We start from the raw sequence: 26,721 nt of genomic DNA, 5'->3' as shown, positions 1-26,721 counted from the left end.
AATGGAGTTTCATTTATCCCACAGAAACAAAATCCTCAGGGATCTGTGTTCACCATTGACTTATGTAGACAAGTCAACTAGACAACATACTTACCAGTACCATGATTACTCTTTAAGATAATTTTACTGGCAGATCTATTTCAGTTGGGGGACTTGAAAACTAAGAAAAGGTTTTCCTTGGTAATAAAAGTGATGTCTATATTTAGATGATAATCTGTTTTATTTGTGTGCCAGCAACGGTTTTTTACAGTATAGAATAAATTGTAAGTATCAGAGCCAGTAACACAACCTAGATTTCAATGTTCTAACAACCAGTTAACCAACCTTCCTTCCTTCCCAAATTTCAATACACTAGAGCTTCCCTAGATAACCTCTCAATTTCCTAAAATAATAATACTAGAAATAGTTAATACAATAATTATAAATTTCTTTTTATCGTCATTCTAGTTAAAAAGGAAATTGACACCTAAAAGTGCATCTGCACACAGGTATATTGATATATTGGGTATATGCTGACAAATTAGACAAAAGAGCTTCAGAGGGTCAAACACTTGGGTAGTCGGGATTTATCCATTCATATTCATGGGTTTTGCTCAAATTCTCCATAATAAATCTGGTTTTGGGCTATTAATATCAACACAAGTAATAAATTATTTTGAAAATATTATGAACAATTTAAAATAAGTTGTCATAGTATAGCAAAACAAAAAATGTTGCACATAGATCCTTCTCTACATACTTAGTAAAATTAAAAAAAAAAAAAGAGAGAAAAAAAGAATAGATGTTTCTCTTTGTCTGATTCTGAGCAAGTTCTGGGAAGCAGATTACTACAGCTGACTGGAAAAAACCCACCAGGTGGGTGGCTTTTGCCTACCTTTATGTATCAAGCTGTTTTGATTATTTTGGTGGGGTTTTTTTCTGTAATTTTTCTTTAGTTTGAAGCATTTCCTTCTTTTCTCTAGTGGGACATAGTTGAACTTTTATACAGAAGGTATCAATCCTCATATGTCCCAGAAAGTAGCAAATAAAACAAACAAAACTTGGGTCATCTTAGATAGAACATAGTAAGTGTTTATTGAAAATTTTGAAGAGAAAGAAGCAAAATACGTTTCATGGTTGAACAAACAACTGAAGTTGTAACAGCAAAATGCTTGTCATTTCATTAATCAAATCTTTATATCTGTCTGATATTTATCAATATTTATCAGCCTGTTTTAACTGTTAACATGGAAAAGTAATATTTTAAAAGAAATATCAAATGTCCTTGAAAACCATATTAAAGATATTTTCTCATTCATACGTTGAAAGTGATAGGCACAAAAGTTGTTCATTTGTTTGTATGTTGTCAAGATGTTTCTACGTTTAAACATTATCATTACTTTCAGGATAAAAAAAAAAAAGGTAGTCTAAGCAAGGAACTGATATATATCCATTTAAAATATAATTTAGATAAATAGTATTTTATTATACGAAAAAATACTTTTTTAGTATAGGTCTTCCTCTCAATGATGTAATAAACACAAAATCATATTCACCTCCATATAAATGGAATTCTAGTTACAAAAACCATGCTTTGCATATAAAATGAAGATAAAACCACATCAATTTCCTTATGCTTTAAAAAGTTAGTTAAAATGTCTCTATTGCAGAATTATGTCAGTAAACTGCTAGTTTTGCCAACTTTAATCTGTATTTCATTCACTTGCTGTTTTTTTGATCCAGTTAGCTAAATGAAGGCAGAGAGACAGGAAAAGTCGGTTTTCGTGATAGGTTTGTGTACATGAAGACATTGTTAGCACAGCCAGGTCGATCAGGAATGAGGGAAAGAAGTAAAACAGTCTAGCTAGAAAAACTATGTCAACCACATCTCCACACAGTAGAAGTTGAAAAGTCTTTGTGACTTAGATTTTAGAGATTGAAGCATCACAAACTCATTCTAAATGAATCAGACAAAGCTTTGTACCCATTTTCCCTTTTCAGACGTCATGAATAATACGGGTTTTTTTAAAACCCATCTTGCTAGATTAATGGCTTCAAAGATTCCTAGAGTCATGACTTAATTTTCAAGAAGAGAAATGAAACTTATATGAAAGTCTAGTTCCCAAGAACAGCTAAACTCCAGTTCAGTAATTAATCAATAAAATAAATAAATAAATAAAAATAGCATGTGTTCCTCTCTGTTTTATTTTAAAGAGTGGTTTGTCAATATACATAATCTTTTCAGTATATTATAAAATTAAGAATGAATTTTCTAGCTAAAGGTCCTTTCCCTTTGCTAAAATTCAGACATAAACACAAAGTAAAGGCATTCAAATTTTTAATCCAGACAACTGCAATTTTTCTTTAAACATAGTAAACATTACAGAAATATACTGGAGAAGCCCAACAAGTGTGAAAGGAAATGGCAAACTCCTTATTCCTATTCTATCAGAGGGACTGAGTTTTTTGGCTAATTTTGAAAACAGAAAAAAAAAATATTTGGTGACTCAAATGCTCACAAACACGAATCCTTTGATTTTTAGCTTATATCAAACTTGATTTCTTTGTTGTTTACAATAACTTCTGTATCCAACCTTTATGAATGCAGGTCAAAAAGTGCAATACAATCCCAGGATGTTTTAAGCATATCTCTGATGACATAAAGCTCGAGGTGCAAAAGTGACATCAGGTTAGAGAGAGCAGGATTGCAACGTCTCAAGAAAATATTCGATAGAGGAAGATTTTCTTCTGTCAGAATGGCAGTGTAGAAGGTCACCAACCAAGGGAGCCTGTGATCAGACAGCAACTCTTCTTTCAATGGTTTACACTGCAGCCCCACCTGAAAAATGAAAATTGAACATTCAGTATTTCCACAGTGGGTGTTCTTTGCCAGCTTTTCTGAAGCTGATCTGGGCCACCCAGGCTGGTTTCCACACACAGAGCCACAACTTCCAGGCACCTCTGTGCTGGCAGAGACAATTTTTTGTCAAGTAACCATCTACTTCAGCACTAAATCAGCAGAAAACTGGGCCTTACCACGTGGTTTGAAACAAAGTTTCTTATTCTTGTAAGCGGTGTAGGCTGCTATTGATCCAACAACCAGTATCACAAAAGCAGAAATTACAGGAGATGTAACTCCAGCTATTAAACCCGAATCTATGGAAAAAGAAAGAGAAGGTTTTTTTGTTTTTGTTTTTGTTTTTTCCAGAGGCACTTAAATGGTTTAAGTATATTGTCTACTAAAGCGTGCCTTTACCAAATTATGAAAATAGTTTGGTGAAACTATAGAATTAAACAGATGAATAAAAATTGTGTTGTGTTTACAGCTGATGTGAAAATGATGTCTTAAAGCCTAATTTATTATATGTGCTACTTTATAAGGCTATCATTGTTTTAATATTTCATAAAGATCAGAAATCAATTGTAGAATAATGTAAATTATTTACTATACCTGTGTTCCCTCCATGATTGAAATGATGCTCCTCTTCTCCTGGAAAAGAGGGTGAAGTTTCATCAAAGAAAAATTTATCATCCTGTTTTGAGAATTAAGTCTTTACACAGCAAAGTGTGATGTACAAAGGGCAAAAGGGGTGGCCCAACAAGACTGCAAGAAAGAGCACCCCTTCCACTCCTCACTGGTGGCTGTGCTGGCCAGAGGATAACTGCTCATCCTCTTGACATTTCCATTTTGGGGAAGAATGTTATCATCTAATAGAAGGACTCTATGTAACAGGCTACGTCAAGCTGATTTCACAGGGAGGCCAGTATACTCTTATCTCTTCTCTACTGCCAGACAATCAGATCATTTATCAATAGTTTACACCAAGATCTTAGTCTTGGTCCATCTATTTCAGCATGCCCCTTGCCTTTGGACATTCCTTGCTGAATTCAAAGGGATAAAACCTGCAGGCTTCTGACAACTAAAAAATGTTTTGGAATATGTTTCAAGTTCTAGCTTCAGGCTCAAACCCATGGTTTTTCACGAAGGATAACTAACCTAAATGAAAACAGTGGAGACTGGTCCTATACCTTCAGAGACAAACAGATTACCATAAAAACAAAACCAACCAGCTCCAATTTACAGGTGTTAAGAACACGTTGCAAGGGAAATAGGCAAATGTTACCTGGTGGTAAAGGCTTTCCATCAAGGAGATCTGAGTCATCAAAACCTCCTGCAAGACAAATACTTCAGTTGCAAAATTATATACAATGGTAACCCCTTCAGCTCACTTGTCCACTCCTTTTGTAGCGTTCTAGGGAGAGGTGAGGAACCTTTGAAATCCCAGCCTCAACATGGTGGATGGGTCACACATGTCTTACACTGAACAGTCACCTACCAAAATTCACCTGAAAGCTGAAGTACTGACATTGTTGGTCTCTACGTATTCTGTGTCTGTTTTGGGCACTCGTGGGATATGTGGGCTTGGGCTCCCAGTAAGACAAATCCATTTATAATATGGACATCTTGAGTCCCAGTGATCCCTGAAGCAGAGAGTCAGTGGGTCCTCTCCAGGGAAGACTCCAGAAGGACCTGTCCACAGCTTACTACTACAGGCATACCCACAGTAAGTACAGGTACAGGGTGCAAGCCAGAATAGATATGCCACATTTACTTTACTTAAGTGAGTGTCTGGAACCAAACTCAAAAGCAATACAGGCTGCCCAGCCCCATCTGCTGTATGCCCCAGGGCCATCTCAGATGCATATCTCAAATTGATTTGAACACAGGTTTATCCCTGCCCTGTGGCTAGATGTCAAATTTGAGCCTTTGCATAGTTCAGTGTATACACACCCAAAATGAAAACACAAACAAGATTAAATGTTAGTCTCGTGCCACTTAAGATGCACTTTCCCACATTTTGAACAAATAGAAAAACTTTATGGTTTCAACACAAACATTCAGAAAAAAGCTTTCTCAACTCTGAGTCAGAAACAGTGACTGCAAAAGGAAGATGTTGGAAAAGGATGATAAAACCTATTACTAGAGAAATAAGAGATTAAAGTATTCAAAATGTCTGCTCTGAACAGCTGATAGCACTACATTTTCTTAAGAGCAAGAAATCTTACCGGAATTACCATAACTTCCTGGGCGTGGTGGAAGAGGTGGGTATAAAGGTTTTCTTGAGATGTCACCTGTTGATAATTAATATTGTTAGATGATTGAACAGGCAAAACTGGGAACTGTAAATAAAAATATTTTATACCAATTTCTAATTTGTCCTCCTGAATTAATAAAAGGACCTTTTCAGTAGTTAAGAAGATTTAAACACTATATCAATAAATAGCTAGCTACAAAAACTGACTTCAGGGAATATTTTCAAAAGAAGAGAAGAATTCACAAAAAAACATTGAGGGAAAATATTTTATGTATATCTGGCTGGTGCTAACATTGTTTAAAGCTGACAGCTGGGAGGCACAATGTGTCACTGTGTCACTGTGGGTGTCAGTGGTTGCAGTCAAAGCCAACAGAGAAGCTGGTGTTCTAGGCTGGGCAGGAGGCAGCAGGTTATCTCATTGCCATCAGCAGGTTTTAATAAGGCCTGCAGATTAGTTTCATCTAACAGATGCTGAATTTATCTAATGCATAATGAATTTTCTGCTCTTGAGCAGTGCAAAATGATCTCAGACTTCAGCTTTGCTGTTGTTTAGAACTTTGTGCTAGCATTTAGCCTTAATTTTTTGCCAAAGGATTAGAAAGAGATGCATTGGATAGAGCAGGAGATCTGATGACTAAAAGCAGTTTCCAAAATGCATATACAATGCTGAAGAGTTCACTCAGGTCAAAACCTGCCAAATTTAATATCTAGGGCTGCTGCTCTGTGTGTGTAGAGTTGGTCTTCTCTTGCTACCCTTTACTCAACCAATTCAAACAGGTATTCAACTGTTCTTAAAAATGCCAGGCAGTGCATTTTTCTCTGCATAAATCAAAATTAGGTCACAGAAATAAATAGCAATTTCCCTCCCCCTCTTTAAATCTTTCACCTTCCAAACATGCCAGATGCCCTTTTGCTATTTTTTTTTCTTGCCTAGCTGCTAAATGCAATGCTTGTGTTTCTGAGCACCATTTAGGTTCTGATCCACAAAATTATTTTGGTATACGCTTAACCTCAAGTGAGTTTAATCTACAGCCAATGGATTTTAGGTAGAGTCGTAAAGCTTTGCTGAATCTGACTTTGCCCAATTAATTATATTCAGCAGAGGAAGGACTTGTTCTGTTCTAGCTCTGTGTAATGAACTAAGAACATTTAATTTCTCTCCTGATGCTGCACTTAGTCTTCTCTAAGCATAAGAAGACATATTGTGTGGCATAACTGGTGAACAAATAATGTCTTCAGAAATACTGATAATGAAATACATAACTTTAACCTTATTATACCATGTATGAAGGTCAATTAAGAACCTGAACTGAAAATGTAACAAAGAAATTAAAACCAATGGAAATACAATTTTCTGTCCTTGGAATGAAAAGATTTGGTTTAGTTAAGATACTTAAGCTATTAATTAATACTTTAGTCAATATATTTAATGTATCCTCTCGTTACAGTACTCAATAGAACTTTGCAGGAATGGAAGAATTATTACAGGGAGGAATAAATGAAATTATAAACATTGGAATTATTAAAAAAATTAGATCCAGCTTTGTAAAATGTGGACTAATGTATCATTCACACAAAGGCATGAAGTGCCACAGGGGAAGGTGGAAATGGGACAAGAAACCAAAATATAAAAGAACAGTCACTGTCTAAGACTGAAATGTGAGCAAACCAGACCACTACTGCTGGTTCAGAGGTTCTGTGCAATTGGCTGAGAAGTAACTTTTCTTTTGTGTGGCTGTGATTAAAGTGGAATTCTAGGCTTTGCAATCCTAATTGCATTTTGGGTATCTGCAGTATTCAAGAACCTTTCTAGAGTACTTCACATCCTTGGTATATCTCTAAACACACTAAAAATTTGGTGTACAGATTCCCAGCCCCAAGGATTTAATATGTCTGCAGAGCTCAGTACAATACAGTGAATACTTCTGAGGTCAGGTCTGGGTGTTATGGGAATACCTGAAAGTTAACAGCATGTAACACCAGCTTGACTGCTTCAAGCTTCAAGCTGTATTCACCATTCACCATTTTGAAACATTTCTAACTGAATTTCTAATATGCCATCAGCAGAGCTACAAGAAGCTCAAACATTCCATCCAGTCCTAATCTTAGACAGGCTCATTTTTGGTAGCTGAAGAAACTACAGCCATCACCTTCTTCAAGCTTCTGTCAGAGGACTGCACCCTGAGCGATCACAACTGAATGGACAATGTTTGCTCTCCCCAGCCACACCAGGGGTGCTCTGCCATGGTACAGCAAGCCCCAGCTAACTTCAGTTCATGCAAGGCAGGGCAGCTGGAAGCTCTCAAAGGTAGCTGGTGACCAGGTGCAGTCCCACTCTGCGTGACGACCTCAGGCAGAAGGGTTGCATGTACATGAGTTGTAATAACTCTCATGACCGTAGCACCTCCTGCAGTACTGAAATATCTTTTTACAAATTAGGCAGAGTTCAGGAAAAGACTACGAAAGAAAAAAATCCCCTTGTATTCAAGGGAACAAGGCAGTACTTACCCCCACCAAGAGCATCTCCTAAATGTAAGTCATTGTCTAAAAATGAATAGGAGGAAGATGTAAAAAAGTGAGTTACACGCAATTCATGAGGGAAATGAAATGTTATTTTCATTAGAATGTGTACAACTGCATGTTTGACAAGCACCTTTTTTCAAGTCAGTGCCACAAATTCAAATAACTCATCACACTTTTCTTGAAAACTCTAACATCTTCCCACACACTAATGGATAAATGGCAGGGTATTTTCTACTCAAACTACAAAGGTTTTTTCCTGTTTTAAATGATGTCAAAATAAATCTTACAGTTGAATCAAGATCAATACATCTTTAATATACTTGCAAGTACAAAAATAGTTAGCTGTGTTATAATATGTAACTATACCCATTTTTAAAATATACTTCTTTTGATGCCTTGTGAAAGCTGACCTAGAACAGAGACTAGACAGAGCTAAAGACTAAAGTAGGTGTTTATTAAGAGGCCTTGATGGATACACCTTGGGCAGCACAACCCAAATGGCCACAAAAAATGGACGACCGGTCACAGGGTCTCACACTTTTACCAGTTTTGGTCCATTAGCATATTGGAACCAATTGTCCAATTACAGCTTTAGCCCATGAAGTCCCATCCTTGTTTTTCTCTTTTCTGTCCACCATAGTTTATGCTCTTGGGCCTGAGACCTGGACCAGCTCTCCTTGGGTCCCCAGCTAGAGAAGGAATTGTTTTGTCTACCTATTCTGGGAAGAGAGCTCACTATCCCCTAATATGCAGCCTAGACATACACACTAAAGCAGAACAGAATCTGAAAAATATAAAAAACTAAACCTGAGGCATCATAATTATTAACATTTATGTCTGTAGTTAAAATTGGTATATGTATACTTGGCTCAAGTAGAATTTATTGAAGTACAAAAACTGAATATCCATTTCAAGAGCAAATACTAGGGAGCAATAAACCTACTTGGGGAGATATTGAATCAAATATCTATGTAAGGGTCAGAATGACCCCTTCCTTCAGGCAATCATATGCACCTGTCTGAGGTTGGGAGACAGTTTGTTTTTATTTGCTTGAGCTATAAAGGTTTTTAGATAGAATTAAACATCCATATGTGAAAGTTACCCAGTAAATCACCAGGTTGTGACCATTGCCCAGCACCATACATGTGTCTCACTGTACGTGGTACAGAATCATTCCATGCAACAAACAATTTGTCCATAAGCTGCAAATGGGTAAGGAGGAACTCTGTTTCTAACACCAGGTGTGGATATGAGTATGTGGGTGGTATTTTAAGATGTGTATGGAATGATGGTGGGTTCTGAAAGAAATACATTAGATGGATGGTATAACTCCAAAAATCCCTTTCTTGATATGTGTGGAGTGGTACAGTGGATCAGAAGAAAAGGGATAGCGAAACCTATCTAAATTTTGGTAAACGTGCTTGTTGCCACAGACAACCATATAGACTCTCAATTAAACAAATATTTTTTCATTATAGATGTGTCAGAATTCCTGACACACAGGAAAATCACCATGCAGAAATTTGTTTTCCTCTGTTCTTTATACCTAGGAGGAGTGGGAAGCTGCTTTTGCACATTATCTAGTCTCATTTGGGTAACATCTCAGAAATGCTTTGATGTCACTAGGAAATCTGGCAGGAAAATAAACGAATTCATAATACATTACTTGGTTTTTACTTGTCAGGTGTAGGTCCTCCCTGTGTCTGCCCAGCAGAGTTGCATTTCAAAAATACATTTACCTGCCAAATGTTAACACTGTAAGAAGCAATAAATTGAAAACTGGATTCAATTTATTAATGACATGAAGAATTCAGGTAAAATACAAGTTCTGCTCTGGTTCATGTAGAGATTTGTTGCAGAAATGCTCAGGCTGATATGAATGAAATAAAAATGGAAATGTCTGTATGTGTCAGGACCAGAAAAACCAGCAAAATGTTAAAAGAACGGACTAAAGGTCACTGTTCCCAGCAGTAAAACTGAGGAATGTGTTGTTTCTGTCAAAACCAGCAGGCCTATGCTCTGATGACAGCACAGATGACTTGTCAGCAGAGAAAAAGCAGAATGGTATTCTTACATCAAAGGTTGCAGCATATCATTACTTTTCTGATTGTCACCCAGAAAATAAGTCTCTGCACACAGCCTGTGAACTCCAAACAACTGAAAAAAATAATATAGTGGGCAGCAACCTGACCAAGGGTTCAGAGACCCTGGAGTGAGAAATATTATGAGGCAAAGGACCTCTCTATAATACCTGATTACTCCTAAAGGATATAAAAGATCTGTGGATTCTACTTGTCATTTCTGATCAAGAAGAAGCACAGAGACAGGATAAGACCTCATCACCTGGCAAGCTCTGTCTCATGCTGCACACGATGCTCACCAGACCACCTAAGCACACACATCTTGGTGCTCACGAGCACGTGGGTGTGAGGGTATGGCTGAATTAAAGAGAATGCAGGAAAAATGTGAGTGGGTAAACATCAACCTACATTGAGATTTTGTAAATAAACATTACTTTCTGTTAACTTTTCATTAACCATGAATTTTGCCACACTAGGGAGGCGCCTACAGGAGAGCTTCAACTCAGGCAGAGGTGCATGATATGTCCAGAGGACACTGCCTGTAACTGGCCTCAGCTGAACAAAAAAATCTCAGTGAGCCTCACTTCTGAAGGAGACATAGAGGAAATCCTGAAGTTAAGATGAAACATTAAGCAGATGTTAGAACATACATTTGAACAATTTTCCTGCACTTTCCAAATCCAATAATTGATTTGTATCACTGTGATCTTGGGTTTTCTAATAAGTTTTAATTGCTTTTTTAAACTTTCTGCAGTCCTCTGTAGTGCTGAAAGAGACTCTGAAATAGTCTGGAAAACATGGAGCTCTTCCTGCCCAAAAATTAGTGAAGGGGATTTGGTTAGGGCAGATACTCATCTGATGTTCATATCTCTAACAGATTTAGAAGTCCCTAAAAATAAAAATTACTTTCACCTGACTGAGGCAGCTTGAGTGCACATATTGGCACCCTAGGCTACCTTTAAACATGACCAAGGGTAATGTATTTTAGGACACAATTCAAATAACTTGAATTGTTTACATTAGGATGGGAATAAATCCACATTTAGTGTAATATTTTAAAACACACAGACGCTTCTAACCTAGGCCACACACAAATTTTGTTTGCCAAATGAAATGGGAAGGAAAAATGCAGCCATTAAAGTATACAATAGCTACTACTTTCACAAAATACTGCCCCTGTATGTTCAAAGAAGGAGCCTGAGAATTGTGTGGAAAATGTAACTAATTTCATGCACCTAAAATCTTATTTCAAAGTTTGTCCAGAAAAAGACCTGAAGTTGTTGGGTTTTTCTTATCTAGCACTTTCCAAGCATTTTGTTTGAGAGACAGAGTTATTCCAGTGCAGTTTAGGTGAAAAAGAAAAAAAATCTATGTTGTCATAAACTGTTCCATTACAAATGCAATTTTGTTCTTGTTTGGAATTTGGATTTTTTTCAACGTTGACAAGTGTTCATTGGAATTCATTGTTTGGCCTTCTCAGGACTACAGCTCTCCACCATTCAGAGCCTTTTTTCCTTTCTGACACAGGAGGTTGTAGCAATCAATACTAGCTAATATGAATCAAATACATGGTGAGAAGAAAGAATAGCTCCAACTTCGTTCTGATTATTTTCCAACTCTGTTATCAAGCGTCATGAATAAATATACAAAATATAAAGATAATAGGGAAAAAAAGTAGAGGAACAGGCAATTTTAGCAACAGCTACCTATTGTTATACTCCCCAGGGAGTTCAGAACAATCTAGAAAAGGGTGAAGAAGTTCTTCAGGAAATAAAATACTATCACTGGCCAGCCATGCTCAATTGCCTCACTGGAAGCAGTAAAGACACATAATTGGTAATTGTCAAAAGAACACTTATTTTACTTTAAGAGGACAGCTGTTACTCACACATTATCTCAGCTAAAGCACAGCAGCAAATATGATAAAGAACCTCATGTGAAAGTTTCCTACATATACAAAATCAGTTTTATGACCCATTATTTATTACTCACTGAACACAGGTCTTGTCGGTCTTCGGATCACTGTAGGCTTCCTGGTAATTATGTCATCTGTTGAACACAATGACATGCCAATAAACATTAACAGCTTCAGCTTAACAAAAGCAGGTATGTGCAGATGTAGAGAGCTGCAGAGTTATTTCAATAAATCTTTATGTATCACAGCAGAAGTCAAAAATGAAGGAATATGATAGTTTTCAAAGCTATTTTTGTTTGTTTTGAAGAAGATTTTCATTTCATGATAGAAACATTGAAATCTAGCATTCTTCAGTTCCATCTATCTTTAACAGAAGTAGTAGCCACTTCATATTCCATTCCTCAAGGAAAAAGACTTAAGATTTGTTATTAGATGTAAATGCCATAGTAAAATAACGATAGAAAATTTACATACCAGGGTGATCAAGGGCATCAGCTAAATCAAAATCACCTTGACCTAAAAGGAAAGTGACAGAAGACACTAAGTCAGCAGTCAGGTTTTCATGATGTCCAGACCTGAGGGCTCAGTACAGAGCCAGAACACCAGTAAGAGGCAAAAGAAAGACCCATCCAAACAGCAGCAGGCACAGAACAAGCTGTCAGCTGTCATCCCTGCACAGCACAGTCCCGGATGACTGTGAGAGATGGGCTCATTTAATCCAAGGAAGTTACTGGTTCAGGTAGGCCAAAGAGAAGCTGCTCTCTTGAATTATCATATTCAACTGCTGTGGAAACACCCCTTTGAAGAACACAGGTTGCCAGTTAGAGGGCACAGGACTATTGCCAGGAGACAGCTGAAAGTAGCATTCAGCATAATACTTGTGGACCAAAATCATTAGGTGAGAATTTTTAATATCTTCATTATTGTTTTACTGGCTCAGCTTAGCAAGCAGCTTTACTGTCAAGTCTGCCTTGTGATCACTTGCAACACAAATCAACTGTTTTTTAATATAACATGGGCCCTAAATAAAAGATATTAAGATGTGTTTACCTAATTTCATTTCCTCTGTAAATTAAAATATTTGAAAAGGGGAAAAAATTCTTCCTATTCTCTGTTAGATGACAACAATGTCTTTGAATGTCACAGCGGAGTAATTAGCATCTGTAGTTTTGAAGTTAGCAGGCAAGGAAAACTGGAAAATATTTAAAATGTATAAACTGAAATAGATGACTTTGAACTGAACACACACAGTTATTCATGTGAGTTTTACTTTCAACTCTACAATCTCCCACTATCCTTGTAATATACAGCCTTCATGAAACATGTTTGCAGAATATGTATCCACTGGTTTTCACCCAGGGTGATGCATCATCCTTGTGTTTGCATTCCAAACATAAGATCAGCCTACACAAACCCACAAAAAGTCGTGACATGCTATGACTTCCCTAAACAGAAATGCATTACTGTGCTCTGTCGAGTAAGCCTCAAGCTGCACTTGATCTGCATATGTTTATTATCCCTTCTAAAAGGCTTAATACCTAACTGTTCATTAAGGAGTTTTTCTTGGCAAGTCTTGAACACTTCACAGCAAGAAAGGCATCACTGTTCAAGTGAAGAAGCTGAGGAACAGAGAGAGGCTGCCAGAGGTTTGTCAGCACAGCAGTGCTCAGGATTCAGCTCAGCTCCTTCATCTTGACAGGTCCTGTACATCTTCATGGCATTCTTCTCATTAATCACTGTTCCTGAATAATAGCTCTTGCCTATGTCAAAGAGCTTCCAGAAAGATTAATGACCAGTGCTGAAACACTGTGTGATCCTCAAATAACAGTCAGCACAGGAATATAAAGTAGAAATGTTTTGATTCCCACGAGGATTTTAATGTAAGTCTGTGAACTTAATTATAGATGGGGTCTGAAGGAAGAGATAAAACAAGGCTGGAATGCAAAGTAGGAATGGCTTCTAAAGCAAAACTGTCCCAGTAAAATATTAAGAGCAATACAAGTAAGTAAAAACTTGTAACCACAAGACTTTCCCAGTAACGTTAGCAGAGTGATAAGTTATCTCTTTATTATTTGATTTGTTCTTGGAGTGTTGCCTCATCTGGCCACCTCTCCCTCCTCTACCCTGGCCCCCCAGCCAACATTGCCAAGTTCAGTAACTTTTGGATTGGGTCTTCAGGTGGATAATATTCATGGAGCCATAGAACCACAGAATGGTTTGTGCTGGAAAGGACCTTAAAGACCATCTATTTCCCACTCTCACTGCCATGGGCAGGGACACTTTCCACCAGACCAGCTTGTTCAGTGACATATTCAACTCTGAACACTTCCAAAGATGGGGTATCCACAACTTCTCTGGACAACATGTTCCAGTGCCTTACCACAATCATAGTGAAAAACCAAATCTTTCTAATATCTAATTTAAAACTACCCTCTTTCAATTTAAAGCGATTATGAAAGCCATAATCTAAGACTCTGGTTTTTAAATATGGATCCATTAAATACATAAATCTATAAAATAAACAAGTTGCTTCATCAGAAGATATTTTCTGTTTGAGCCCTGAGTACATCACCAGCCCTTACCAGCCCTGAGCTTCTGCCCATGGGCTGTCACCCCAGCCATGGAACCCTTTGATCTTGATACAGACACACTATGCACAGGCAGACATCTTGGCATTGCCTTGACCTATATGGTCAAATTTTATTTTTCTGAAGCATTTCTTCAGTGCCAGAAGCACAAGCAACATAAGCTTGACAGTCCTTTGATTTTGACCTCTGGCAAAATCCTCATTTTTGATCAGCATCCTGACTATTGGAGGAGGACGTCTGACCAGAACCTCATTGCCTCAGGATACCACGATCAATGGCTCAAACCATTTCTTGTTGAAGTGAGTTATCAGGAATAATTTTGTAACCATAATCAGAATAAGAGTCAGGAGAAATAATTTTGTAATACGGAAGAGCTGCTGGCCAAACCAGCTTCTTTGTTACAGGTCATGACAAGCAGGAACTAACAATATGGAAAGCAACTACTGAGGTCCTAATGCTGTAAAGAGAATGTGACAAAATCATCTTGCAAAGGAAGACTGTGGAAAACTTTCAAGTAGAATATTTCTTTGAAGTTAGGGAAAATAAAAATAGAAGGTGGAATAGAATCAGATTATGAAATTCAAGCATGATGATGCAGATGATTTCAATTGTATGAGAACTAAAGCAAAACAATGGACTGAAATATTTACTGACACCTGCCCTTCTTCTATACAATACCAGCATTTCCCTCTCCTATTGTTATGTCTGTTCTGTTATGGAAAAGGTGGGAAAAGGCAAAAGGTGTTGTTTTGAGACTTTAAGGGAGAAACACAAGAAAGCTATAGTAATTTTAGGAAGAGAAAAAAGAAGACTGAAAATCTCCTTCAGAAATTATTAAGATTGATTTTTTAAAAAATTATTTCCGATGATAAACCAAGCAATAAAAAGAAAAGGACACTAACTTAGAATGACTGCCTGGGAGTAAGACAGGAATCCACAGTGAAATCTCTTTGACTATATAGACATAAACCTTGACGGATGGGCAGTTTGTATGAGGACATCTGTGCAGCATGGTAAATTATACTGCAATAAACCGAAAGACTGCTTGGACTTTGATGCCAGCTTCCTCTGATAATAACATCAAATGACTGCAAGGAGTAAGATTCTGTGGAGCAGAATTTTAAATGTTCATTACCGTTCCTGAGACTTCTCCTAGACATTTTTAAGAATCTAAGTTAAAGAGGATAGTTGGTTTGATAGCAGAACAGCTCAGACTTTATCCACACCATGGTTGGTCTAAAAACAAAACCACATTAGAGTCTCAGAAAATATTTAGCTCAATAGCAGCTGCAGTCACTTCAGAGAACCCTGAAGATAAATGACATGGGAAATAAATTATGAAGCTCTCAACAGAAAAAAAAAAAGACTGAAATAAATTAATTTTCCACATAATATATATATTTTTTTGATCAGCTTCCATAATAGAAAGAATTGAAAATATACTGACGATAACAAGAATGAAAGGAATTTTAGTTGGTCAGAAAAAGCTTTGTTCCACTGGGTTTTTTTAATTGGTTGAGAGTTTTGCGTTTGTTGCTGTTGGCTTTGTTGTATGTTTGTTTTAATCTGGATAAAGCTGTGAAGAGATTTAACTGTGCAGGTGGTATTATCTTAGAGTTATCTCTGCTATTACTGCTTTTTGGCTAGTATGCTATTTCTTGGCATTACTTCTAACTTTTCTTCTGGAAGTATCCCTGTTTTGACAAAGAAATAAAATGACTGTAATAATGTTTTTTGTGGGTGGTCCTCAATGAATTAGAGAATTTGAGAAAATGCTTGCAAAGTCATGTCCTCAGGCACATCTGTATGTTAGTGTATTTAATGAATTTTGAATATTAGTTTTCTGAAAATGTGACCCAAATATCCAGTCATTAAAATGCAGACAGTAGCATCTTTTGTCCATGGTTTAATTTATTCTCTAAATGGTGAATGGATCCACCACCCTTTAACCGTGTATCTGTTTGATCACAAGGGTCTGAGGTCCTACAGCTTTTGAGTTGAATTTATGAGGAACAAGGCTGGATTCTGCAGGTGAGTGTTACCAGTTTGTCATGACAACAGCAGTCAAGTTTTCTGACAAAAAGCTACCACAATATCACTCTGCAATTTTCAATCTCCATATGAACACAGCTTGTGGCCCTTAAAAATTATGCAGATTTAAATAAGGCAGAAATGAATATTTCTAAGTGAGGATCAGGTTATGTGACAAATGAAATTAACTTCTCAGGCTTTTAATATGCACAGTCTAGTATTAAAAAGGAAGCTAAAATCTTAAATGAGAAAAAATAAGAAAAAAATTAGCTAAATGAGAAAAAATGAGCTAAAATGAGAAAATGTGTTTGTACATGTTTCTGGACACACACCTAAAAGGCATATATGTAAATTGTGTTAGATAAATAATTTTGTCATTAAGATGATTAAATTAATTGGTTTCTGGTGCATTGCTAGTAGTCATATGTATGGGATGAATTTACCTATGTCACAAATAAATTAGAAGCAACTAATTTCTAATTCTGAGCAAGATAGAAAGGGAGAATAAGTTGATTTTACAGTATGTAAAGACTTGAACAAGTATGATTTCTTCAGGGTAATTAAATAGGAATTGTTTAATGAATACAATGAGCTTAAAACATTATGAAGCTGGAAGAGACTGAGAAAGAAGTCTGTGACTTAAAAATGAAAACAAAAATTTTATAAAAGGGAACAATATGTTACCAAAATTACTCATGAGGCTAATTTTATGGGCTTTTTCTAGCTGAGATTGTGAGTAATTCTTTGCACGGGCCATTTCTGATTATAATACAATCAAGAAACCTATTTACTCCATGATGAGAAAATAGGATGTATTTTCCCATGCATGGGACTTGGAACATACCCATGTACTGGTCCAACTTTGTTCAGGAAGCAATTATGTTTGTGTAAAGGAAATTACTCATTTCTGGGAGAACACAAATGTTTATGTCCCAGACTGGACACTCTGGACAAATCTCCATGAGCAGGTATTATTTCTTTCATGTAATAGCCCCATGATCCATATTTACTTATGATGTTTCTGTAGCTTGTTTTTCCTTCAAGGACCTTTAGTTTCATAAACAACGATTGATGCTGGGGTGGAAAATGAGTATGCTTTAAAATCTATAATTAAGATCCAAGGTCCAGTATATAGGCCACAACATGTGGACCTGATTATTGGCTTCATATTTTTTGCTAGGCCACTTCTGGTTTTAGTTTAAATGCAGGGGAAATGAAAAGGACTCTTGCTTATTCATACAAGAATACATTTAAATAATTACCAGTAACTAAGATGCACTAATAGAGTAGGAGTGGCAGTACTGCTTTAGCTCTGTGCAACACAGTCTCACCAAACACAAACGAAAATCTTTTAGTTCTATTATATTTGCCTTGCTGTTCAAAGGTAACTGATGTTCTTTATGAACTTTATGCTATGCCCTGCATACATAAAATAAAACAGATATAATTTTCTGTATTTTGCTAGAGAGCGAGTGCAGAAGAAGATGGTGTGTGCTGTAAAACTGCAGGCAGAGCAAAAGAATTGGGATCTCCCATGAAGGAACAACATACATGCTCCTGTGCACCTTACTCAGATTTTCAGCTTTGTGTCATGAGGCAGAAAAGCTTAGCCCACAGTGTGGGCTCTTCATCCAAAGCTCTCTGTCACTACAGGTTCACGAAGCTGCCAGCCCTTTTCAGCTATTTGGTTTGAGAGTCTCAGGCTTAATGATGGTCACATTGATGGTCTCTCAAACAAGAGACCTGTATGAGTATTCCTACTGAAATCCTTAGTGTGGCACAGAGAACAGCTGTGTTGGGCTCTCAGAGTGACCACTCACTGCCTAAGTACCAGCTGGCAAATCCCCACTTTCTCCAGTGAGTAGTTTGGAGACAACAGAGGGAACTGAATAGGTGGCCAGAGAGATGCCAGGCTTTGCTGTTTCTCTTGCTCACAGAATGTGTTTTAATGTTCCTTTTCCCACTTTCACACCAGGTACTCTGGTAAAATGCATACAAAAGAGCTCTTGACCTTCAATATGGACAGCCCCTGGTTCCTTCACCACCGGTGTGATTAGACCAGGGATGCAAGGAAAGACTTTAATTTGTCTCCTAATCTTAGGGCCTACTTAATGCCTCTTTTTCCTGCAGCATTGTTGCCCTTTGAAAAGACATTGCTGTGATGTAACTTTTACATGACTTCTTCACTAATTAAAAATCTATTTTTAGATTAAATCTATTTTTTACATGCAAAGCTTATTCAGTGGAAGTGGGACTGTTGTATTTTCATAACCCATCCAAGCCCATTCTTTCAGCTGGGTTGGTGTGTTTGCCTTCATAAGATAATGCACTACAGGTCAGATTTAAGTATTTTTAATATTTTCCCATAATGCTCATACATGTCAGCCTGTGGAAAGGAAGGAAGACTCAAAACAAATTGAATTTCTCTCTTCCTACTATGAGGCAAAATGCCTCAGGAAAGGTCTATTTTTATTGATTTCTAATCTTGAAAGAATGCTGACATTTATTTGTTATTTATTCCCCTCAATGGGATGGAAAGGGTTTGACAATTGATGGTGCAATAAGTTAATAATTCATACTCAGGCAGGTTGGTCACTGCTGCCAGGCTTGCAACATGGCAGCAATGTTTGAAAAGTGAACCTGAGAAGCTGAGTAACTGCACCGGTTGTTTTCTCTTCCCAAGCTCTGATGTTGCAACAGTTCTGCCGTTGTCAGTGTTTCACAACCAGTTCAGGTATGTGGATTTTTCAAACTGCAATTATACCCTTAGCTGATAGCACTGATGTGCCTGAGGATAATCATAGTTCAGGTGTGGGGAGTGAAATAGTTTTGGCAGCTGGCAGAAGAGAATTTGTTGCCTGTCGAATCTGTAAGTGCCTCAGCATGTCCACAGGGACCTCACACAGAACAACAGTGAGGACTGCAGATACATGGAGCAGTGTAACAAAACCAGGACTGTGTTTGCCATTTCTCCGTTCGGTCTTTTCACTCCAGTGAAAACTACATTATTCATAGAACTAAGTCACATAGCGTCTCAAATTCAAACTGCTCTACAATTTTATCACCACAAAGTGCACAACTGATTAACCGAGACTACAACTGATTTTGAGTCAAAAGCTTTGTAAGCCTTAGCTGAACAGAGGTGTATGGTTTACTGACTAGCAACAAATGCTGTTCCCTTTCCCTATGTGCCATTCAATACCTGATGGAGTAAACGTAAACCATCTCAGACATATCAGTCTTTGCACTGTCTTTGTTACTGGCTAAACACATGATCCATGAGTCAACTTTAACAACCATGGATATATAGATTATATCTACATTGGGAACCTGAGGAACATTCTGAGCACGAGGTCTGAGGGAGAGTCTCAGTTGCCTTCCAGGGGCTTCCCCATATAGCTGTGCTTCCCAGGTTGCACAGCTTCCCCACTGCAGGTGTGCACACAGGTTTGTGGCCCAGATGGGATCTATGTTTCAAACAGATGCATGATCTCAGTTACTGAGGAGCAACGTTGTGTCTGAGCACATCTTAAATGGGCAGTGTAGACACAGCCAAACCTGAATTACTGAAAGCTGCAAGAACTCATGAGGGATGTTACCATGAAATTCAGTGGAAGAAGTTTCTGTGAAGTTTATTTCATTTGGATTAGGCTAAAAGCCTCACAGACAATTAGTTGTTGAAGCTCAAATACATAGGAGTCTTCATGTAACCTATCTAAGTCTGGAAATTCCAAAAGCTAGAGCATAGCTAAAAATGGAATACTGCAGTGAGCAGATATGTTTCTGAACTGTATCAGATTTCACTTTCCTTGTGCAATATGGTTCTTGGTTCTGTTATACTTCTGTCAAGATGTGTCCATCAAGGTAGTCTAGCTAACTAACTCAAAATAAGTGGACATAAAAGAAATGCTGGATGGTAAGAGAAATGATGTCATCTGGTTTGGCTGTGGTGATCCAGTAGTTTATAGATGCTATCACAGAGGATTACTATTTAGAAAAGAATTAAGCTGCCTATAAAAGGGTGAATCATGTCATAGACATTCCAAGCATTTTTCATATCATGTCTTGATTGGGACTGAGAGGAGGTTCTTGTAAATATCCCCTGAAACATGGTGAATACTTTGATGATAAAATTCAGTGACTGTTGCCACAGACTTAAAATAATTAAGTTTGCTTGTCAAAGTAGATTAAATAGTTTCCAGAGTCATAAGACTGTGCCCAAAGCCCACAGCAACTTTCAGCAATGACTTCTCCCCCAGAGCAGAGCCTGAACTGGCTCTAAATTAACATATGTATAAATGAAGAATGATTAGGCTGACTACCCTTGTAATTAAAATAGTAGAGTATATGCACATTGGCTTGCTCATGCTCAGATTGTCTGAACAGAACTATTCAACATATGACAGTTACAGAACAAGAAAGTCTGCATGCCAAGAGGTGAGAAACTGCATGAATCATCACTGCTCACAACTCAACATGCAGGCCAGCACAGTCCTACTGCTCTGCTCTTTCTATGCCATGCTAATTGCTGAAGACCTCTAAATAATTCCTCATTTGTTAATCAAACCATTGACCTAAGTTAAGACATGGTGTTTTTTACTGCCCATCATTGCAAGATCTCCTAGGGACTTTGTTTAAATCAGGGATGGTGGGAGGATCAGCAACAGCTACTATTTTGGAACTAGAGATTAATGATTGATTTCTTCCCGCAGCCAACACTGTAGTAAAAGTTTCTGCAGTATTGCTAATATACAAAAAAGAAAAGGTTGCAAGTACACCACATGGCAGATGCACACAAAGATAATTCTATTTGTTCTGACCTCAAGAAAAGTTTTAAAGAATATTTTGCTGAAAGAACTTCTGTTTGAATATAGTAAAATGAGTCAGCATGAAAAGGCTACATTTTCCCTATTGCTATTCATTCATCAAAAGTATATACAAAATTTATTCAATTCTTAATTAGTCTTGCATGAAAAACTATGCTTGTGCATGGAATACATTTACTAAGGTAAATAAACTATTAGTTTATAATTATTAAAGCATATGCACCAATATTAAAGCATATGCACCAATATTAAAGCATGGACACCTTTAAACTGAATCAGAATTTGTTTTTACAATAAAACTCAGGTTTCAAAATACTAAGAACTAAGAAAAGCTTTAAAACACGAAGTCATTATTTGACTAAGGTTCTCTTTGGAAACTCTAAATTCCCCTGCAAGCTCTCGTTTTACAGCTTCCATTTTAAAAAGTTTATACTCAAGCCTCAGCTTGTGAATCATTTTAGGGAAGCAACACTAGCAAGAAAATAAGAAATTATAATAAACAAACTTCAACTAGCACAGCTATTATGAACAACCATCCAGGAGACATGTATCTCTTTAGAAACTGGTGAAGTACATATAAACACTTTTGAATGCTTCTCATGAAAGAGTAGCTCAAAAAAAAAAAAAAAAAAAAAAAAAAGCTAGCAAGCATTTCCAAATAAACAAGCATTCCATTCCTTTTAGGTGTTGGGAGCTTAGGTTTTTTGGTTTTTTTTTTTTTTTTTTCATTTGTAATTATCTAGTCTTTGAAATAACCCAAGGTAAAGGTCACTTACCTCTTACATGGACTAGAAGGAAGCTAAGGCACAAAAGAAAAATACTTCTGAATTTCTCCATGCTCTTCTATGCAGTACTGATTGCACCAGTTGGTTTTTTCCAAGCAATGACGGTAATGTTGCAACTGCAGTGTCAAGGTTTGAGGGAGACACTTGGAATCAGCAGCTCTGTCCAAAAAGGTTTTTCACCACCACACACAAGCTCTGCAAGAGAGAGAAACCTTCTTGCTTACAAGGCAAGTAACAAAAACAAGCAACCCTGCTAGAGACAAGCTGTGAGCAGCACATTAGGTGCTACCTGCGCTCCAAGAAACTTATTTATCACCCAGGCGGGAAGCACGGAGTGCTGGAGAAGCAGTGGCAGCACCCAATGAGGAGGGTGCCTGAACACTCTGGATCCACCTCCTTCCCAGAGGGGAAAGCCAACCTGTTTGACATCCTTGCCTCCAAAGTAGGGTGTGGTGCTGTGGGAGCTCAGGTAGCTTGTAAGAGGAGACTGTCTTTCTCTGAGGCATGCTTGAAAGAGACTCAGGCCTACTCTGTCCTCAAAGCAGCATTTTCCTGCTTGTTTTTTGGCTCAGCAATAACGGCTGATAAAAGCAATCCTGTCAGACTTAACCCCTCACTCAGGCCACCAAATTAAGGAAGTAGATGGAGGTTAGGAATCCACTTTTCAGCAACCTGGAATTGGCTACAGAGGGATGACAAGAAAACCTAGTTTTATAAATTTAAAATGTGATGTTGGACTACTGAACTGAAGCATGCTCCACTCCCCAGTAGATGCTTATCTTCAAAGGTGAACATTTCCCATCATGACTATTTCCATTGATCTAGATTGTTAGGGTTTTTTTAAATATAAATATCCATGTATATCCTTCATGGGAAGAGATGTCAGATAGTATGGTACAAAGCTTTGGAAAATGAAAAAAATCATGCATCTATCTGTATATGGACTTACTTTTAAATTACTGATGTGATTTAAATACAGTTTTGTCATAGCATCATAGCTATCTCAGGCATCTCTCTAGCAAACACATGTGCCTACAGTCTTGTCCTTTGAACTGGATTGCAGCCATGACCCTGGTGCCCAGCACCAGCAGGGTGACTGGCATGCATCCTCCCTTGTGCTGGGGGATAAGCTGCAGGGGGTTTTGTCAGAGCTGTTTTGTCTAGGGCAGCAAATAGCTCAGGACTCTGCTACCATGAGTGGCCAATCTGAGCACTTGTGGTGTTGCTGGGTGATTCAGTCTGATGTTGCTGCCCCCACCTGCATTTCTGTTGAGTTACCCAGAGCATACAACTGAACTCATGTTTTTATGATAACTACAAAAACCAGATGCAATAACATAAGATGGACTGATAGACCTTGGTGGTACTGGGTCCTCAAGAAGCTTGATGTTCAAGCAGGTCAACTGCCTCCCTCTCCCTTGTCCAAATTTGAACCAGCAGAATGGTTTATAAAGGTCTGGCTTAAAGCTACTAATAGAAACTCTAAAGTCCAATTTGGGTATCATCATTCTCCATGTCAGGGCCTATTGCTCAGTCTTAGAACAGTTAAAGATATTTAGGCTGAAGAGGTGACTTTTTCAGTCAGTTAAAACAAGAACTATACCATGAAATGAGCAATCCCATAAATCCACTGGTTTTTTTTTTTTTTTTGTTTTGTTTTTGTTTTTTTCCCCAGAATGCCAAAAGCAGGCCCACATGTGCTGATCTTCATACAAGTGATGAATTTGCCTGAAGGGAACAGGAATGTTGGCAAGGTTAGGTACTAGTCCCAGGCATGTCCAAACAGCTCACACATGTTCAGTAGCTTTACTTCAAAACAGTTGTTCCTGCAGGTGAAGTCTTCCCAAAATGCATTGTCTCACCTGCCTGCTGATACAACTTCATTGTGATATTGAACATTCTCAGATGTAGTTTGAAGATGATGCACATCTTGTTCAGTTCTTCTGCAGCCAGCAATTGCCCTGTCTAGCTCAATAACAATATGAAAGTGGGCGGCACTGGAAGGAGTGGATCTGGTGTAGGAGTCAGGATGTCTTGAATACCCATCTCCCTGCTGTTCTTGGGAGCATTACAGGAACTTCCTAATCTTGGTGCTGGCAAAAACATGCAACAGCTTGGACAAGATAGCAAGTAGAAAATACTGTGTATCAAAAAGAAATATATGAGCTAATACCTGACCATTAATAGCAGTTTTAGCACTTGAAAAATCATTGACCCATTTTTTCTGCATAAAGTAAAGCAAAGTTCTGTCTGCTATTCACCTGACAAGGTGGATGATTGCCTATGTTTTTTTACTTGTCTTTTTAAGGAAAACTCCAATATTTTAGAAACTCAAATGGAGGTAGAAAAGGAGCCAGTGTATCTGTCTATTCTCTACACCACATACTTTCACCTCATCAGGCCTCTTTTAGAGGAGACAAGCTAAAACGGAACAAGAGTTCAGTCACAACTCATCGCAGTGTCAGCCCCATCTTCCTAGGGGCAGAGGTCACATTGCTCTCTTTGGCATGGGTAACCTGCTGTATGTGTCTATTGAAGATGAAAGAACTGAATTATACGCTAGAACTAGTTGGGGATGCCACTAATATCCTACACTAGTCATCTTTTTTAATGAAAACAGAAGTACTTTAATTAAAATATTGAAGCATCCAGTAATGTAAGCCATTAATTTAAATGTAAGCCAAATACACAAGTGAATTGGTGATTGGGAAAACTGTGGGTTTGCTCCATTTAAGTCATTTTCACATTCCTAATAATCTCTTCACTTCCTTTTAAATGTGTCTTTATATCTGTGTAACAGAAAAGAGCAAAAAGGAAGTAACATTTGCAACTTGCCTCTCCAGTGAAAAACACACATAGAGGATGTGGTTGAGATGGTGGCCTAAAGTGAAAAAAAAAAAAGCCAACACAGAAAAGCAGCCTTCAAAGTACAATTCAGCCCAAGATATACTGAAAACTGAATGCACTAAAATGTTTTTCTTAGCATTCAAAATTTGGCAGATACTGATATATGCACAAATAAGAGCTACAGCAAAAAGCTGCTAAATGTTATGCTTAAGATTTGCTTGCTTTCATTTGCACAAATCCAATGCATTAATTTTGATCTTTGAATAAGTATTTGAAATGAACATTGCATTTGAAAACCATCAAAACATTTTCCACTAATAGAATGAATAAACTGCTACTGCAGCTACCTTATAGAAGCTAAAGTGGTGTATTATTCTACAACAAGATCCTGCTTTGATTATTTTTCCTACTACTACTGATGGTAACTCCTCCTCATCCTCAAAGTGATGTCTCAGGTTTTAGCTTTTCCATTTTTCAGATTCTGTACTACTTTAGTGTGTGGGTCTGGGCTTCATATTAGGGGATAGTAAGCTCTCTTCACAGAGTAGGTAGACAAAACAATTCCTTCTCTAGCTGAGGGACCCAAGGACAGCTGATCCAGATCTCAGGCCAGAGAGCATAAACAACAGTGGAATGAATAGGGAAAAACAAGAAAGATGGGACTTCACGGGCTAAAGCTGTAATTTGACAGTAAGCTCCAATATGCTAATGGACCAAAACTGGTAAGTGTGAGACCCCGCGACCGGTCGTCCATTTTTTGTGACCTTTTTGCGTTCATCTGGGTGTAGCCCTGGCTGGACTCTTGTGCTCTTGTGCCCAAGGTGGACCTATTGAGGCCTCCTAATAAACACCTACTTTATTCTTTAGCTCCATCTAGTCTCTGTTCTAGATCAGCCTTCACAAAGCATCAAAAGGAGGTAGACTAGAAGAATTGGAAGTGAAGAGGGTGTGCCACAGGGACATGACAGTACTCTTTGTTGCCATCCATTTTAACTCAGTTTGACAGTAAAAGTACCTCACAGGGATCAAGTTGCAGTTTGGACCTAGAAAGGACAGTATTTTTCCATTCCACTGCACAGTCTGATTGAAACATGTATAGAAACGACATTAATTCCCACATCAGAAAGTCAATGGCAGTTCATAAGGCCATGATGGGCAGCAATCAATCTGTGGGACTTGACTTCAGAACTACTTCAGTAGAGTGGTGAATAATGGTTAACTGATAATGTTTCTTGTCCCAATGTGTGGGAGAAATAATGAATTAGAATATTTAGCTCTGTAATGTAATGGCAGTTGAACAAGAAAGAAACAAGATCAAGGTTTCTGTGGATAGTGAGGCAAACAGCAACGAAACAATTAATACCCCATAACTGCGAGTGAACCGCTATGTTTTATACCATAAACTGGCACCTTCTCCAAAAGAACAGATTGAAAATTCAAATCTTCTTTTTAACCTTTTATATCCAGGTGGCAGCAGCCAGTCTTTCTTCTTTCTTCCACAACATCAGACTGTGAAACCATAACTGGACAAATCAGTAACTTGGAAAAACCAGTAAATTTGGCAAGTCTTGCTTTGCCTTCTCATTCATTCATCAGAAGGTAAGACAACACATGGTCCTGCAAAAGTGTCTACTGCTCCAGGATCTGATGATAATTAGATGAGGATTAAGTTTGCCCATACTTAGACATCTAAGTGCATCTTTTCACTAGATCCTGGGTAACCAAATATTTTTCTTCCTCCTGTCCTTCACACAGACGGATGTCACACATAGGTAAGCATCTCCTGTAAGCAGCTCAAAGCTTTGCTGCTTCTGGCCAACTTCATTCCAAAATGATTAAAACGTCTGTATGAAAGAAATCTGAGCTGCTGATGGATCAGGTAGGCAAACTATTTAAAGGATCTTTCCCTAGGTGAGTGAGCACCAAGTTTTTTATTTTTAGAGCTACCGAGAAGAAAAACACATAAACCTTTTTTTAAAATTTATTTTTAGAAAAATCACAATGTTGATAGGTCTTACTAAGTATTTTTTAGGCTCACAAAAGCTGAAAA

At 37.7% G+C, this 26,721-nt stretch overlaps 1 protein-coding gene across 1 annotated transcript; it reads right to left on the bottom strand.

The window, feature by feature from the left end:
- Positions 1-1,061: 1,061 nt before the first annotated feature.
- Positions 1,062-22,027, bottom strand: XG (Xg glycoprotein (Xg blood group)). The gene is made up of 9 exons (XM_053970652.1): positions 21,816-22,027; positions 12,069-12,110; positions 11,672-11,728; positions 7,584-7,619; positions 5,047-5,112; positions 4,104-4,151; positions 3,431-3,469; positions 3,016-3,135; positions 1,062-2,818 (listed from the first exon to the last, which is right to left on the bottom strand). The coding sequence occupies exons 1-9, from the start codon at positions 21,874-21,876 to the stop codon at positions 2,802-2,804; spliced, it is 486 nt and encodes a 161-aa protein (XP_053826627.1). The 5' UTR covers positions 21,877-22,027; the 3' UTR covers positions 1,062-2,801.
- Positions 22,028-26,721: the final 4,694 nt, after the last annotated feature.

This window comes from Vidua macroura, chromosome 2, assembly GCF_024509145.1.
Source record: "Vidua macroura isolate BioBank_ID:100142 chromosome 2, ASM2450914v1, whole genome shotgun sequence".
Taxonomy (NCBI): Eukaryota; Metazoa; Chordata; class Aves; order Passeriformes; family Viduidae; genus Vidua; species Vidua macroura.
The sequence above is the reverse complement of the archived record's forward strand: the minus strand, read 5'-3'. Positions and strand labels throughout refer to the sequence as shown.